Genomic DNA, 15,536 nt, shown 5'->3' on the forward strand with positions numbered 1-15,536 from the left:
CCAACACACCCTAAACACCCCTGACTTTCAGTTTGAATGGTTAAGCCTGGCAAATCCCCCCAACCCACCGACAGCGGCTATGCTGCATTAACTGAACCTTTCCTTAAATAAGGGAGGGGGGGGGCATCTGATTTCAAAATGGGATTCTCCTAATCTTATTAGTCATACAGATTCAATTATATGATCAGCAAGGAGGTGTCATTGGATTCTTATCACAGTACGTGTGTGTTTTGGTGAATTTAAGAACTTAATATATGAAGGGGTAATGTGGTTTTCAGTGAGTTGAGGTTTTATAGCCCCTGGTCTCGAGAAACTTTTAACAGCCAATGAGTTCCTCCTTTTTAATTTTTTAATTTTTTTATATGTTTCTACTGCACAAGAACCATTATGTGTTAAATTCCATAGTGAAGATCACGTTTAATTGTCTTTTTGGGTAGCTAAGTTAAGAGACCATTACAAAAAGAATAGTCAAAACTACTTTTGGACACCAAACCTTTGACTCTGGGCATATTTTCCTAGTTTTATAATTAGTTTATCATTTCAGTGATTACTTTGATATAATTCAGAATCTGTTAGAACACCAAGAATTCTTACCTCTGACTGTCTTTGGCTTTTAGAGCAAGATAACTTAGTCATTTACTGATACTAAATATTGTGGTTAAAACTAAAAACAATCACTGTTTTATCCTTCTCTAGTTAAAGATTGTTTTGGCTCCTCCAATCATTTATCTGGTCTAAACAATAACAAGAGGTCTGAGAACTGATCCCTGGGGGACTCCGCACATCATAGAGACACACTGTCAGATTCATAACGTCGTGACAAAACAACTCGGGCCTTCTAATTTGTATTAGTATTCAGCCGTTTGTCCAAAGTTTTCATTTACTACTGTGGTGAAGTCGGAAGTTTATTAGAAACAAGTTTCTTCGTAGTCTTAGCAAGAGAGACATTTAGTATTTGCTGCAAATCTGTTTTTCTGACTTCAAAATTGTTCTTCAAAAGTCTGATAGCAGTGTGTCAGGACAGGAAGTCAGTAACATCGGGTTGAAAACTGTTCATCGAGGATTTTTGGTCATAAGTACGAAATCGTGACAAACAAAACAAACAAGCAGACATATTCCATTTCTCTATGGAAAGTTTCTGGGGCTTTCTGGGGGGATTGTAAGCTTGTCAACTATATGGGAAATGGAGTGTGGGTATTATTGATGTACCTGTAAATCATGAGCTCATGCAATGTGACAGCACGACAACAAATTCATACACAGAATGTACAATTTATCAACATTTTATGATCTAAAATGCGTGAGGTGATGGACGTAGATAGATGGACGATCACTGAGGTACATTAAGCTGCCGTGGGATGAAAATGTGCTGTATGAGGGAGATCTGACTTGACTTGAAGCACAGACAGATGGTAGAATGGGTGGACGATCAGACAGGTGGATGAGATAAAACTTTAATGATCCCTGTGGGGAAATTGAGCTTCTGCTGCAGCAGAGAAGATGAAAAGAGGCAGGAGGGAGGCAAGTGGAGAACTCTGAGAGTGATCCAAGTAAACACATTTACCAAAATAGATTGTACATAATACAGGGATGGGAAGTGTTGAAAGCACAGTGAGTGATTGAACAGGTCGGCACCAGCACAAGTGGCAAATGAGGTGACAACCTGCCACTTTACACATGAACATACTGGGAAAATGTATTTTTCGTCCAACAATATAGTTTATCCGCCCTAATTAAAATAATGATGACAGCTGCATTCATAGGCCGTCTATCACATCCTCTTTATATCAATTATGTTTCAAAATTTATGTAATTATTTATTTATGTTATAATGTAATGACTTATTCATGTTTCATTGCTTAATGTAAGATTGTTAATTAATAATTAAATGAACCTGCTTTAACATATTGTCCAACCAAAGGTTCAAAACACCTGTGTCCACCGAGCAGCTCTCTTTAGTTTAAATGAAGCAGCTTAGCTTTTTATAAGCCATGCGCTGGGCAATGTTCAAGAGACAACTGACCGTCTGTTGTTCGGTCAGACGGTCGGTTGATCGCTTTGCTCCAGATCAAGCTAACCTTGATTCTTCATCCAGTTTATTAGCTTTTCCATCTTATACCCCGCTACAACGGGATGATTCTTGGTATCTCTGGTAAACAAAAGTCTAAAAATTTGTCAGCCACATCCCCTTTGGAGATTGTGCACTGAATTTTTTTGGTCCAGCCATTTACTGTGTTCTGCTATTTGCAAACTGAGAGCTAACCAGCCTCTCAGCATGATAATTTGGAAGACTCATGAAAAGAATTCAGCAAACCTTGCTTAAAAATAGCAGCGTGAAGCAGTGGAGGAAAATATTGCCAGTCGCTTAGAAGTACTAGCAAAAAATAACTTATTCATTTAATTAAGGTTGTATTTTGCCAACACAACCTAAACTTTAGGGTAGCACTCATCATCAGCTTCTATAAATGGATTTAACTTCGTATCTTGTGTATTCCTTTCCTGCTGTTAGTGGCTTTCTTCAGTTTTAAATACAATTTTGTGATTAAGTTTCAATTTGAATTGTATCTGGATGCCCACTTTGATTATACAAAAGTGTATATTATATATACATTTGCACCGTGATCAGTAATTTGACTAAAAAGTATTGTTGAAATATGACTGGCTCCACCGCTTAACAAGATATACTGTTTTTTGTCCTTTGTACAGAAAAGTAAATGGCCGTCAGTCTGAAAAGGTTTTTTCCTGTCGTGCTTTTGACCCTCTTTATTTTTACTTTCATGTATCTTCCTGTTGCCAGTGACCTTTCTATTGTGAGTCTACTTGTATCAGGTTTGCTCATTTCAGCTCATTTCATCAGTGCAGTATTCCTGCATGTGCAGGATGCTGCGGTCACTGGTCTCACTGTACTGATGCATTTAATCTCCACTAATCACCTGATTTCTTTTCAAGCCGTTTGTTGCAGCCGTTGCAGTTTTTGATCAAAATCTTGTTTTGAGTTTTGCTCTTAGATAAATATTAGTAGATGATTCTTAAACCTCTATAAAGCAGCAGTAATCATCATTATATCAATATCTAATTTTATATTTGATATCTGTTTAAGTTCTATAATTTGCATATGGAACATAAAGAAATACTAATTGCACTTAATTATCTTTAGTCTCATGGGATTGGACAATGATAACATCATGGGCCATCAGCTTTTTGGTGACTAATGTTGTTGTTGTGTTGTTGCTGTCTTCCGACTGCTCCCATGAGGGGTCACCACAGAGGATCACCATCTGCTTATTCGATTTAGCCCTGGTTTTTATTTTATTTTTTCATGCCAGATGATCTTCCTGATGCAACCAGGGTTTAGGGATCGAACCACCAACCTGCTTTACCTCCCGAGCCACAGCCCCTCTTGTGTTACAAAATAAATTGAAGATAAGTATTTAAATAAAAGCAGAACATCAGTGGATAATGAATATATATCACAATCTGACATGCACGTGACTTTTCAGACATTTGAGCGCATACCAACACACAGACACACAAAGTGCCCCACCCTCGGCCTGGAAAACATGGCTACACACTAGCTTGCAGCGGCTTTGTTAATAGGGGTGAGAGATTTGCAGTCGGGTAAAGGGGGAGGGCTTTTTTTCCCGAGGGGAATCCTGAGCTTACAAAGCCTCACAATACCCCCCTCCCTGGCCAGTCATGTTCCTGCCTGTGCTTCCAACAAGGCGTCGACCCCTCCTCCCCGTGCTGCATCTCCTCGCCTTCGCCACCACAGCCTCCTTCTCACCGTAGGTACGGTGATGCCGATATAGGAAAAATTACCAGATGGTTGTGAACACCTCCTCGGGGCATTTCAGGCATCCTTATGGCTTCTAATGTTGATTAGTAGACATCCCCCTTTTTTTCAACGTTATCTGTGGTTTTGTACAGAAATGTAAGTGTGTATTTATCCGCTTAAAATGAATGCGCTGGCATATTTTCTTTGTATGAATGCACATGCAGTTTAAAAACCCCTGCAACTGCTGCCTGTGCTCATGACCAACAGAAGGAGCCAAAGAAGCTCACAGTAAGCTTATTAATGTCTCCTGTATGCTCTCCAGTATGGGCTCGCTAGTTGCCATAGCAACCAGGCCCCGGTTATTGTTCAGCGGGAGAGGTGTGGAGATGTAGAATAAATATAAACATCACCCTGTAACCCCGGCCACTTTCTATTAAGTCAGTTTCACTGGTTATAATGAGTGTTTACACTATACTTTATTTTGTATTGTAAAAAGGATCATATCAGGATACAGGGTCATACTTTATAGTATGATAGGCTACTGTACGACTTGCTTCTGATTCTTATCCTACCCCCCAGTCTGGATACTCAGTATAAAGCAATGTAGCCGAATATAAGGATCAAATCCAAATTCCGCCGCTCGTCACCCAGCGCCTGCAGGAATCAACAGGCGACAGCGCTCTCCATCTTAAGTGCTGATGTGTGTTCACGCCCAGTCAAGCTGAGGGAAATCAAAAGACACTGAAAGATTAAGGAGGTCAGGTTTTTACGGCCCCGCTGAGGGATGCAGGGAAAGAGGCTTTACCAGCCAGTGACTACCATGGAAACGGAACGGGCGGCTTTCTCGGGTACCGTGCGATATGCAAGCTGGTGGAAAATTCTCTAAATGTCAGATATCCACTGTTACACTCAAACAATCGCCGTAAGATTGGTGTTGAAACAAACGTCCTACGTGGCAACGTTTTGTTAGCTGTTGGATTTGTTTGTCTGCAACAGTTTGAAGAAGCAAATTTCGAGTCCATCCCCGCAGCAGAAATTAATCTCACGGTCATCTGTGGTTACTAGTCTGTTGAGGCTGGAAATATCATATCATTCCAGCGTTGTCCTCCTATCTCCCTACTGAAAACTGAGGCTCTCAGACCACACGAGGAGCGGGGCAGTCAGCCAGAAACACTTACCATCCTGTCGTCCGTTTTTCACGAGCTTCACTGCTCAACTGTTCCCTACTCTGAGCATCCACGAGTGCCTGGAGATGTGGGGCCAACAGGGTGAACTCGGTGCAACTGAGGCTGAGTGGCTTTGGCACCAGAAAACGACGAAATGATATTCAACGCTATACATAAAATGATAATCACAAAAAAAGAAAACAGGGCTTTCTTTACGCCGAACATCTATCGGCCACCGATTTAACAGGTGTATGTTTACTTGTGCTTATTAAGTAGCTAAGCAAATTTAAAGTTGTTTACAATCTTAACAGTACCAGTCCACAAAAACTATATTATAGAACAAGCCCTTGAAAAGCAGGTGAAAACTTTATTCTGTACTTATGACATATTACATGATACATATAAGCCGATGTATACATGATTTGTAATATATCATTTTTTTAAAAAGGCAGTGATTTCTAAGATGTTGTTCTCAAACCCTTAAGACAAAAAAAGTTGACTGAGGCTTTATATTTTACAGTTTAACCCCAAACTTCTGAATAAAAAGAAAACACAAATACAACCACTTATATAGAATTTGAATTGAGAAAAAAACTCTTTTTTTTGTGAAATGTGAACATAAATCTTTCCTGCATCATTTCTTCTGTAAAATAAACATTTTAAAATCGGTGCATCTGTGAAAGGCTCATTTTGCTACATAAATAAATTGGTTGCGCTCCAATTACACTTAAGTACAAAGCTTCAAACTTAAACTAACACCGGCAGTAATTTATATACCTCTGTATGTTCTGTTTGCTGCAGTCACTGATGCGCAGTATGTTAAGTATATAAGATGACAGGACACAGCCCTGAGGTGATCCCGTAAAAAGGGCACGACATATGGTGCCATTAACACTGACACACAGGATCTGTCTGTGCAGTAATTCAATATCCATCCAGCAAAACAAGGATCCATTTACTGGTTTAAATATGGGACTTTGTGAATTTGGTTAAACGTGGCATTAAAAGCTCCCCAGGAAAAGTGTTACCTACTTAATAACCTCCCCATCATCTAATTTAAGTTTTTTAATCTCTTTATAAGCAGTGACGTAAGATACAGAGTTATATAATCCTTATCACACGTTTGGGAATTAATGAAGACGTGTCAGCACGTTACCACGGGCAAAGTTCCACTGACATCTTAATAGAGAAACAGCATCTTCAGCCTGTGGTCATCAACAACCAAACCAAAGCCAGTGACTCATCACCCACTCATGCTAATGTGCAGCGTCTCCAGTCCGTGCACAGTAAGAGCTGAAATCTATTCAACCCAGAGCTGCAAAAATTGGGAACATTAATGATTTAGAAACAAGACAAGGAAAAGCTTTCTTTTGTCTACATGCTGCTGCCCGGTTATTTTTAATTTAGGAATCACAACTCAGGATTTCTTGCATTAGGTGGAACCGACCACAGAGAATCTAATGAGTCACAGGATTAGTTTACCAGCATTTAGCAGGTGGTGGATTACAAAACCTTAGAAAGCAGTTTTGCCTCAGTGATGGAAACATACGAGGGAGGGTGCAGATTCAGAAATGGCCTGAAGTGACTCTGAGTTTGATTTAGCTCAGTGATAAACACACACCAGTGAGCGTAAGGCAGGAGAATACACTGGTGTGTTTCCTCTTTTTTATCAATGACTCACCTACAGCAATGGATTTAGTCCCAAAAAAACCTCTGAGAAGAGCTCACACCTCCCAACTGCCACCTACTGGCGCAAACAGATACAGTCCAGCCGTGATGTGGAGACACTGTGACATTATATAATCCATTAAGAAACAGTGATGTCATCTGTTTTTCAAATCAAGATACACTCTAGGCAACATTTCTGTGGCTTAATAGTAAAAAGGGCTAAGATTGGGATTATTGTAGAAACCGTATCAATACATTAAGTGACACATAAATACACAATTCATTGTTAAAGCACAGATCTTCCTCAGTTTCCATAGGAGCGTCTGACGGGCTGATGCACAGTTATCTCAGCGGCTTCACTCCAGGTCAACTCTAGAACACTAGAAATTGGAAAGTTGAGTTAAGTTCAGCTGCAAGTATGTTCACAACAATCTAAAACATTTATTTTAATATTTTAATCATTTTCACTATCATTAATATACAGCATTTTAAATAGCATACTGCCTCTGAGAAGTAAAATATATCTAAAATTTATCTTCCCCTTGCAGAGAAAATGTAAAAATGATTAAATGGCTTTTCTCACTAGTCTGTTTGAAATGAAGCAACTGAGCCTGAGCTCCTCCGCCACTGAAACGCAGACGGAGCAGTTGATCCTTCAGACAGAATAAAACAGCAGTTAACTAAATGTGCTCTCTGCATTTTCATTTCACTTTATTTGTCACTTGTTTGCCAAAAACACTAGAAATGCCTGTATCCGAACGAGGCATTTCGAGCATCATTGTCATGGGATTTGAATTGAATGACAAACTGAGGCTTACTTGATGAGGTGTCTTCAGATGAAGAGCTGTCAAAGTGCTCATCACTTGGTCGTCAAATCATAAAGGTTTTATCATGCACAGGCATCTATTGTTTGTCCTGGTTGGGTCTGTATTATTTCTACATTGTGCAAATGGACAGTTTAGCTCTTTTAGTGGCCGTGTATTGTTATTAAAATATTTTCTGTGCCCAGCCACAGTCGCTGTCCGGTATCAACATCCTTTCACTTTAAGTCGAATATGAAGCAGTGATGTGTGTAAGTTGTAACTGCAGTGTCCCTGATCTTTCAAGAAACATCAGTATTAAAGGAAATCTGAGAATGTGATGATCAACCCTGAGACTGTGACTGTTACTGGAATACTGGAAGGTCACACTTCTATAATATAGCTTGTATGTAACACTTCTCATCTCTAGTCATGCTGATAAATTAATAAAGGTTAATCTTTAATTTCCTGCCCTCGCTCCCAATCCACACGTACCTCCTGTTAGTTAACAAAGCATAAACCTCCTGCACCAACAGCTCAGCTGCTCCTGGTTTACAGTGAATGGTTCCATCCACAACCTCCTTCGTCAAGTGCAACCTCTGCTTCTGTAAAGACTGGGACAGTTTTAATAGTTATCTGACTCAAAATAAGAACTTCCTGTAAAAGTAAATGTAAAGAAAATATAGAAAATGTTATAGATTTTAGATTTAAGGATTTTTTAAAATGCAAATACATGTACCTGTAAAGTGAACATGACACTGTATTAAACACCACATGGGGAAATTAATTAAAACTACATCTCAACTGACTAAAGGAGACATTTCTTTTCACCTCATGATACTTTCGATGTTCTCATGTTCTCATCCTACCCGCTCTATCCGGCTCCAGTTCCTCTGCTTGGCAGAAAGTGATGTTCCTCTGTCAAATGAATACTCTGGGAAGTGGTGGGGGTAATAACAAGAACATATCTCTGCCACAAGGTAACCACTGGAAAAATCCCTGGAAATAAAAAGAGGAGGGAAAACAGACGGAGTATATTTCACATTTTGAACAATTGTCTGTCTCTGCAGCTTTGGAGAGCACGTGTTTTCTAAATATACTTCCTTGTTATACCTTGTTGAGCTATGTGCTTTACAAATAAAGTTTTATTATTGTTATTCATTAAATGAACACACGTTGAACTGGTTTTATGTTAGAAGGTATTTTAAATTAAAAGCCGTTTGCTATTAGATGTGTAAAATTGGTTGAAAAAATGCTGCTTCACCGTAGATAAACTAAACATCTCAGCCAATTAGCAGCCCAGCTCAGCCCTGAATGATGAAACCTCCAGGGTAATATGTCACCAGGACTGTCCAACCACACAAATCTCAGTTTTAACATATTGAGGTGATTGTCATGATGTATGCGTTCAGTGGGGAGTGTAGAGTTTAATCAGTAAGAGCTCGTCTTTACCTGCGCACATTCTTCAGATATACTGTAATGTCAGGTCGAGGCTCTGCAGCCACTTCACCACTTCTCTTGACACTCCTGTAGTTTTAGGACACTGTGAAAGACATGCTGCTGAACAAACCTACAGACTAATGTTGTTTTTGTGGCTGTCGAACAGTTACAAGATCATGATGGAGCCGCTCTTGAGTTTGACGCACGTACTTGACTGTTTTTGTTGATATTTCCATGGCAACAAGACACATCTTCCTGGTCCTGTTGCTGCACACACACACAACAATGACAGTTTACTGCCCCCCGGAGGAAGTAGAAGTTACACAAAAGTTCAGATTCTAGAAATTCACTAACTTGTTTTTACCAAAATAAAGCGCTATTTAGCATTAAGAATAATTTTAAACAACTAATATATAACAAATAAATATAACTCCTCCTGTAAGTAGCCTATAAGCTACGTTTTGCTTTTTAAATACTTTCTAATATACTATATTAACTTGTACAGTAAATAGGGGGACTTAAAGTGAACTTTTTCAGAGTAAATAAATAAAAAATATGAAATACTTTTTTCAGTACAGACATTTTATATTGTGATAATAGAACTGTGAATAGAAAAGATTATATATATATATACTATATAAAAACTCAGCTCAATATTATGAAATCTTATTTCATACTGTTCCTTTAATTTGCTCTATATATTCTTGTCACATTTTAAGACTATTCAGCACATTCGCAAATGTAGTTGTGCTATATAAATAAACTTTAACTTGACATGATTATTTAGTTCATAATACCTCACGAGCATTATACTATATATATCATATTATTATACTACAGTTTTAGCTTCTGTCAGAGATGGAAACAAACACTTGCTGCTCCACCCACTCATATTTTCCAACTGAGACTTTCCACTAACGTCAGCCTCCTACAGTTGTCGCTACATAATAATCCAAGCTTAAACATGTCAAACTGTTTTTGTTGTTTATTGTTTTGTATTTTTGAATCTGTAATAGTCCTACGGCACATCTAATATTAAACCTCAGAAACACAGCCCACACTTTGGGAAATGCACCAGGTTTCAAAAGGATTTTAATGATCTAAAGGCGTTCAATGCAAAACTACGAGCACTCATTCATATATGTACAGTATAGATATATTTTGTGTCACAGGTTTTCAAAGTGCATCACTCTTTTAATACATTTTCTAACAACACTACAAATCTGAAAAGCAAATAAAACTCTGTTTATTAAAAATATTTTTAGTCCTAATTGATCTGGGGACGGCTGAGCCTGAGGGCCTGTTTTAACAATATCCTGCTTCACATTCATCCAAGTCCAAACATCCACACATGGGAAGCAGACTAGTTCAACACAACGTGGTTCTGTCAGCTACTCTGCGGCAGCTCCGTGACTAATTTCAATAAATTGTTCGTACCACATTGAGAAGCGGCTAAAATTAAAGGTCGGAGGAGTTCATGGTGTTGATGTGCAGTTTGTGTCGAAAGACGTCTTCTCATAAATCCCATTGGGGGGGAGACATTTGGTTTCTTCTGCCTTTCACTTGTACTGCAGGTAGTTCCTGAGCCTGTTGGGCAAAGGCAGGTGGGAGAGAAGGTGGAGTCTGTCTCGGCCGACGCAGTTCCTGATGCACTGACGACACAGTTGGTTCAGGAGTCGTGGTGTAGCTGTGAGGAGGAGGACATGAAAACATATTTAATATGCTCGTAGGATTCATGCAGACTACGCTCAAAGTTGAACAATCAAACCAAATCCAAGGCTGCAGACAAAACCGAGCCTCAAGTCGACTTGTACCTTCATAGACGAGCAGGAAACCCTCTGTTATACTGCTGGGTGGAGCCATGTCCACCGGCCTCTGAAACTCTGTGTTCCGGGCATTAATGTCGGCACCAAAGTCCAGCAGCAGCTTCACCGCCGCTGTGAAGTCTTTCTCTGCAGCTGCGTGTAGCGGTGAATCCATGGATTTGCCTTTCTGTACATTGGCACCTGAATGGAGGATAAACTTGATTAACCCTCCCTGCCACTGTCCAATAAGAAAACTCCTACTGTTAACTATCACTACTATGTCTTGTTCATTTTGAATTCAGGCATAAGTTGGTGACTTTCCTTTCCTAATAAATGGCCAATGCATTTTTTATTCACCTGACTTCCCACAGCTCCACTAACCATTTCCCATTTTTCTCAGAAATTACTTTTGAACAGCCGTGGGAGAATTGAAGTGAACGGGTTACTTTCAATCAAAGGTTGGAAGCAATATGGGTTTTCGCAAATAGTTTGAGAAAGTGATCAATCAGCTGTGGGCTACGTGGGATTGATGTGTCGCTGCATACGTTACTCAAAATGCACTGTTTTTTAACCAATCTGTGTGAAATCTCTTTATATGATCTCTAGGTGGAGTTTTCACTTACACATTACAACAAAACATAGTTGGTTAGTTTCGCTTTGAGGGCTTTGACAAATGATTTGACTTTACCTCTTATTTACACTGACCTATCCTATTTATTTGCTTGTATAAATTTATGTTTTATTGCTCTATTTTCTCCTCTCGTGTTCCATTGTTTTATTGTCACTGTCTGTTTGGTGATTTTTCATGAAACTGAAAAAAATAAACAAAGCTGATTTATTCCTCAATATTCTAGTATAGAGGAGAGGTCTATTTGTGTATTTATTCCCTTGTCAGTGAACAGTAAATGTCCTTGTGTTTCTCTGTGTGTTCATCCAGGTTGTGTGCCTGACCGTATGGAAATATAAAGATCCACACTGTGCTGTGAGCCGACCTTCCCTCAGGAGTTTCCTGGCACACTCCAGCTCTTGGCAGACGCAGGCCGTATAGAGCGCCGTGCCCAGGTGAGGAATGTCCATGTCCACATCTGCCCCCCAAGTCACCAGAGCCTCCACACAACCGTAATGACCTGAAAGTAATGGAGCATGAAGACGAAAGGTAATGGCCGTCTACTTGGGATTTACTTTTAAAGCAGTGAGAGTTTGTTAAAAGAAGTTTAGTCGCACGGCAAGGGACACAAATACAAGCGGAATCGATTGAGTTGTAATGTAATTTCACTATATTGAACATCAGCAGCAAAGACACCATGTTTTTACCGCATCAAATTATCAAAAACCAAACTTCGTTGAAAGAGTTGTACTTGGACTGTACTGTACATGAGTATGATACGACAGAAACCATCTTTCAGAAAAATGTACTTGTTAGTTTGGCCCATGTCCCATCCACTAACATTGAGGAGGTGGGGTTTATGATATGTACTGCAGCCAGCCACCAGGGGGTGATAAAGACGCTTTAACACTATATATAGTCTATGCTTGTGGCTGATTTTCAATATATTTAAAAAGTCAATGGGGAAATAATAGACAAGAGAAAGTGTATGAATTGTGTCATACATGCACAATATTTTGTAATCGTATACCTTTGCTTGTGGCTTCATGGATGGGTGAGGGGTGGTACACCAGACTTTGGGGTTTTGCTCCATTTGCCATAAGAATTTCGGTGCATGCCACGCTGCCCACCGTGCAGGCGTTGAACAGAGGGGTGACTCCATCAATTGTCAAGGCGTTGACCTACAAACACATTTTCTGTTTATGTTATTCTTAGGCTTGGTTTAACCATGCAGGTTGACAAATAGCAACAGCCCGGGGGAACAGTTGAGGGGGAACAAAAAATCCTAATAGCTCTGCACAGCTGTAGATGGAGAGCGGCGCACCGCTCGTATGTCAACCCCCTGCCCAGATTTTCCCAGCCGTGAACATTACATTTGACCTGTGCGGTATAGCAACAATAAAGAGTCATGAGGTCAATTTGCGACTTACATTTGCTCCTGCGTCGATGAGAGCTCTGGCACAAGTAACGTGGTTTCCAAGACAGGCCTCATGAAGGGGCGACACACGGTCTATGGTCAGGACGTTCACACTGTGACCCTGGAAACACAGTCAAGCAGCCACAGACGTTAAAGCGATCTAAGGGGCATTAACCTTTGTCACACTCTGTTGGTGAATCCATGGAATTGCAGAAAGATTGAAAGTCCTTTTAGAAAAACAGACCCATCCTCTTTAGTCATAGTTTCTCAGTCATTGACAAGCTGCAGTCCTGTTTCAACACTAGAGAATAATGGTCCAAAAAAAGCAGAGTTAATGAATCACCATGTCAAATAGTGCTATGATATCACTGCTTTGTCATGAGCTTCTCTGAGTTAAAGACCAATCATTGTCGAGGTTGTGGCTGGGATATTTATTAATTTACTGCCTTCATACACAACTATTTAAAGGTAAAGTTAAAAAGATGATAAATCACCTGTAAAAGATATTAACCCCAGATAACTGTATGGAAACCCCTGACCTTCATCGAAACCTCTATCTGTCTGATTGACAATATGCTTTAAAACAAAATGAATCTCACAGGGAATAGCAACGACAGAGCCCAGGTTGTGCACATTAGGAGGATGCATACGACTCTCTCCTCGGATTATATTCTCCTCACCTGCACGATGAGGGTCTTCAGGGCCAGGAGGCGGCCGTGACTTGCAGCATCGTGGAGGGGTGAGCGGTCTGCCCAGGAATCTGGGACAGGAATGAGAATTCAGTGTTTGCTTCTACTTATATTTGTCATAATTTATCTTGTGCTTCCATCCAGAACCATTGTAGCCACAGCACAAGAAGGGGAAAATATATAAAACCTGCAGCTTGAATCGTAAAATACATGTTTACTGAATATAATCAAAGTGTTATATTGAAAACAACTGTTATTTCTTTGTAGAATTATTTTACTTTCACTGATATCTTTAGTCTACTTATCATGTCTCATGTCAAAATGTCTTTATTCTTTATTTCTTAACCATAACAACAACTTGATGAACCTCAAATGTGAACTCACAAAATCTCCATCCTCTTGATATTTATATCAAATTTATATTCTACCCCTTCTAGTCACGTTTTAACCTTCATCTTAAAGCATTTTATGCATCGTGCAGAACATTATTATGTGCTTGAAAAGTCCTGATGCATTAATAAACTCAACACATTCACGTAGCAACTTGATATAAACTTGACAGATTGTCTGCGGACAGTTTGATGTCATTCGGGGGAAAATAAAAATAATTCTAATTTAGCAAACCTGAATCAATGTCCAGAATAGCCGCTGACGCATTCCACACATTGTCATCATCATTATCCGCTTCAATCATAATTTATGGATCTTAATCAATCTGATGTTTTCTATTAAATTAACGCCATTTCATTCATGCAGCCCATTTTCCTTGACTGACGTTGATTTAAAATATGGGTATAAAGCAGCAGCTATAGAGTCATTAAACAGATTTCTTCGTACAAGGAAGGCCATATCTCCAGGACCATGACTAATACCCTAATCTCGGCTAATTAGTATTCCTCGGAGTTGGTCTCCTTTAAATTAAACATTTCCCTTTGAATGATAGCTACAGATTATGTTGTCGTCGCCCCGTCTCTCTCGTCACCCAGAACGTGCCTCCCCGTCCAACCGCCTTGTCCCTGAGAATGTGCAGTGTTGTTTTGGTTTGCTGTGTGCGAGTGTGAGAGGGTGCACTGCATAGCTGGGAATGGAAACTAGGGCAGGATGGGGGAAGTGAGGGAGCGCGAGGGGAGGTGGTGGTGGGGGGGGGGGGGTATCATGACTGGGTTCTATTAATACATGAGAGGAAAAAAAGAGCTGCCAGCCCACAGTGGCTTCATTTAATATTGAATGTACACTTCATGGTTTATAAGCGCCGATTAAGCTAATAAAAAGGAAACTGGGCTATCATTCATATCTACACTGTATATTAATGTGAATACAATTAACGGCTTTTACATAAACTGGATTAGCAATGCAGTATTTATTGCTCATTTGTAAACACAGAAATTGTGTGTGTGTGTGAGCAGGGAGCACTTTCATAACTTTGTAGGAAACAACATTGATATTTTCTATGACCTTTTGTGAGGTTAAACATTGTACAGTTGCATTGCGGTTACACTTTCCACCAAATTTACCTCAAAGTCACAAATACATAGAAAAGATCAAACTCCCCAGGGCTTTTTATGGGTTTCTGCGAGTACTCACTGTGCCGTTGACCATATTCATAGAACTCGGCTGATATCCTCGCCGCCTCTTTGCGGTTCCCACGGATAACGTAGAAGTATGTCAGCAAGTTGAGAGAAATCTTAACAAAGAGCTTGAAGCAGAACAGTGCCAAGATGCTGAGGTAAACATTGCACAACTGGGCCGCGAAGGGCTTGTTGGTGAGCTCCTCCGTTGGGTCGGACATTTCTTCTGGCACGTTTACAGGAGCGAGCGGCTGTGATGAGAGCGGGATCAGATGCTACACTCCAGAAAGCACAAGAGTAGCCTACTTTTTCCTCCCGGGGCACTGACTGGTCGGCCGGTCCTGACAAAGTACAGGCTGGGGGGAAAAAATGCTTTGCAGCTGCTACTGTGCCTGAGAGCAACTACTGCAATGTTATTGTACAATGTGAGGGGGCGTGGTGGGGTCTGTGGTCACAAGTTACATTTCAGTCCCACACGACGCCTGTTTCAGCCACAAACGTGACATTAAAAACGTGTTTTGGTCATTTTTTACGTATGATAGTGTTTAATTCTAGATCAATTCAAACTAAAATATTACAAAGCAAAATAACTCATGAGAGT

At 40.0% G+C, this 15,536-nt stretch overlaps 1 protein-coding gene across 1 annotated transcript; it reads right to left on the reverse strand.

The window, feature by feature from the left end:
* Positions 1–9,921: 9,921 nt before the first annotated feature.
* On the reverse strand, positions 9,922–15,340 carry asb5a (ankyrin repeat and SOCS box containing 5a). Its single transcript, XM_034598506.1, has 7 exons — positions 14,952–15,340; positions 13,359–13,438; positions 12,692–12,799; positions 12,292–12,442; positions 11,647–11,781; positions 10,664–10,855; positions 9,922–10,536 (listed from the first exon to the last, which is right to left on the reverse strand). Exons 1-7 carry the CDS (start codon positions 15,154–15,156, stop codon positions 10,409–10,411), a joined length of 999 nt encoding a protein of 332 aa, XP_034454397.1. The 5' UTR covers positions 15,157–15,340; the 3' UTR covers positions 9,922–10,408.
* Positions 15,341–15,536: the final 196 nt, after the last annotated feature.

The sequence above is a fragment of the Hippoglossus hippoglossus genome, chromosome 10 (genome assembly GCF_009819705.1).
Source record: "Hippoglossus hippoglossus isolate fHipHip1 chromosome 10, fHipHip1.pri, whole genome shotgun sequence".
Classification (NCBI taxonomy): Eukaryota; Metazoa; Chordata; class Actinopteri; order Pleuronectiformes; family Pleuronectidae; genus Hippoglossus; species Hippoglossus hippoglossus.

Excerpts from the sequence above, each read along its gene's own strand:
- asb5a (XM_034598506.1), bottom strand. The coding sequence starts at position 15,156 with ATGTCCGACCCAACGGAGGAGCTCACCAACAAGCCCTTCGCGGCCCAG. Across the intron at positions 11,782-12,291 it reads CCATGAAGCCACAAGCAAAG|GTCATTACGGTTGTGTGGAG; the intron begins GTATACGATTAC and ends CATTACTTTCAG. Across the intron at positions 10,537-10,663 it reads TTTCCTGCTCGTCTATGAAG|CTACACCACGACTCCTGAAC; the intron begins GTACAAGTCGAC and ends TCCTCCTCACAG.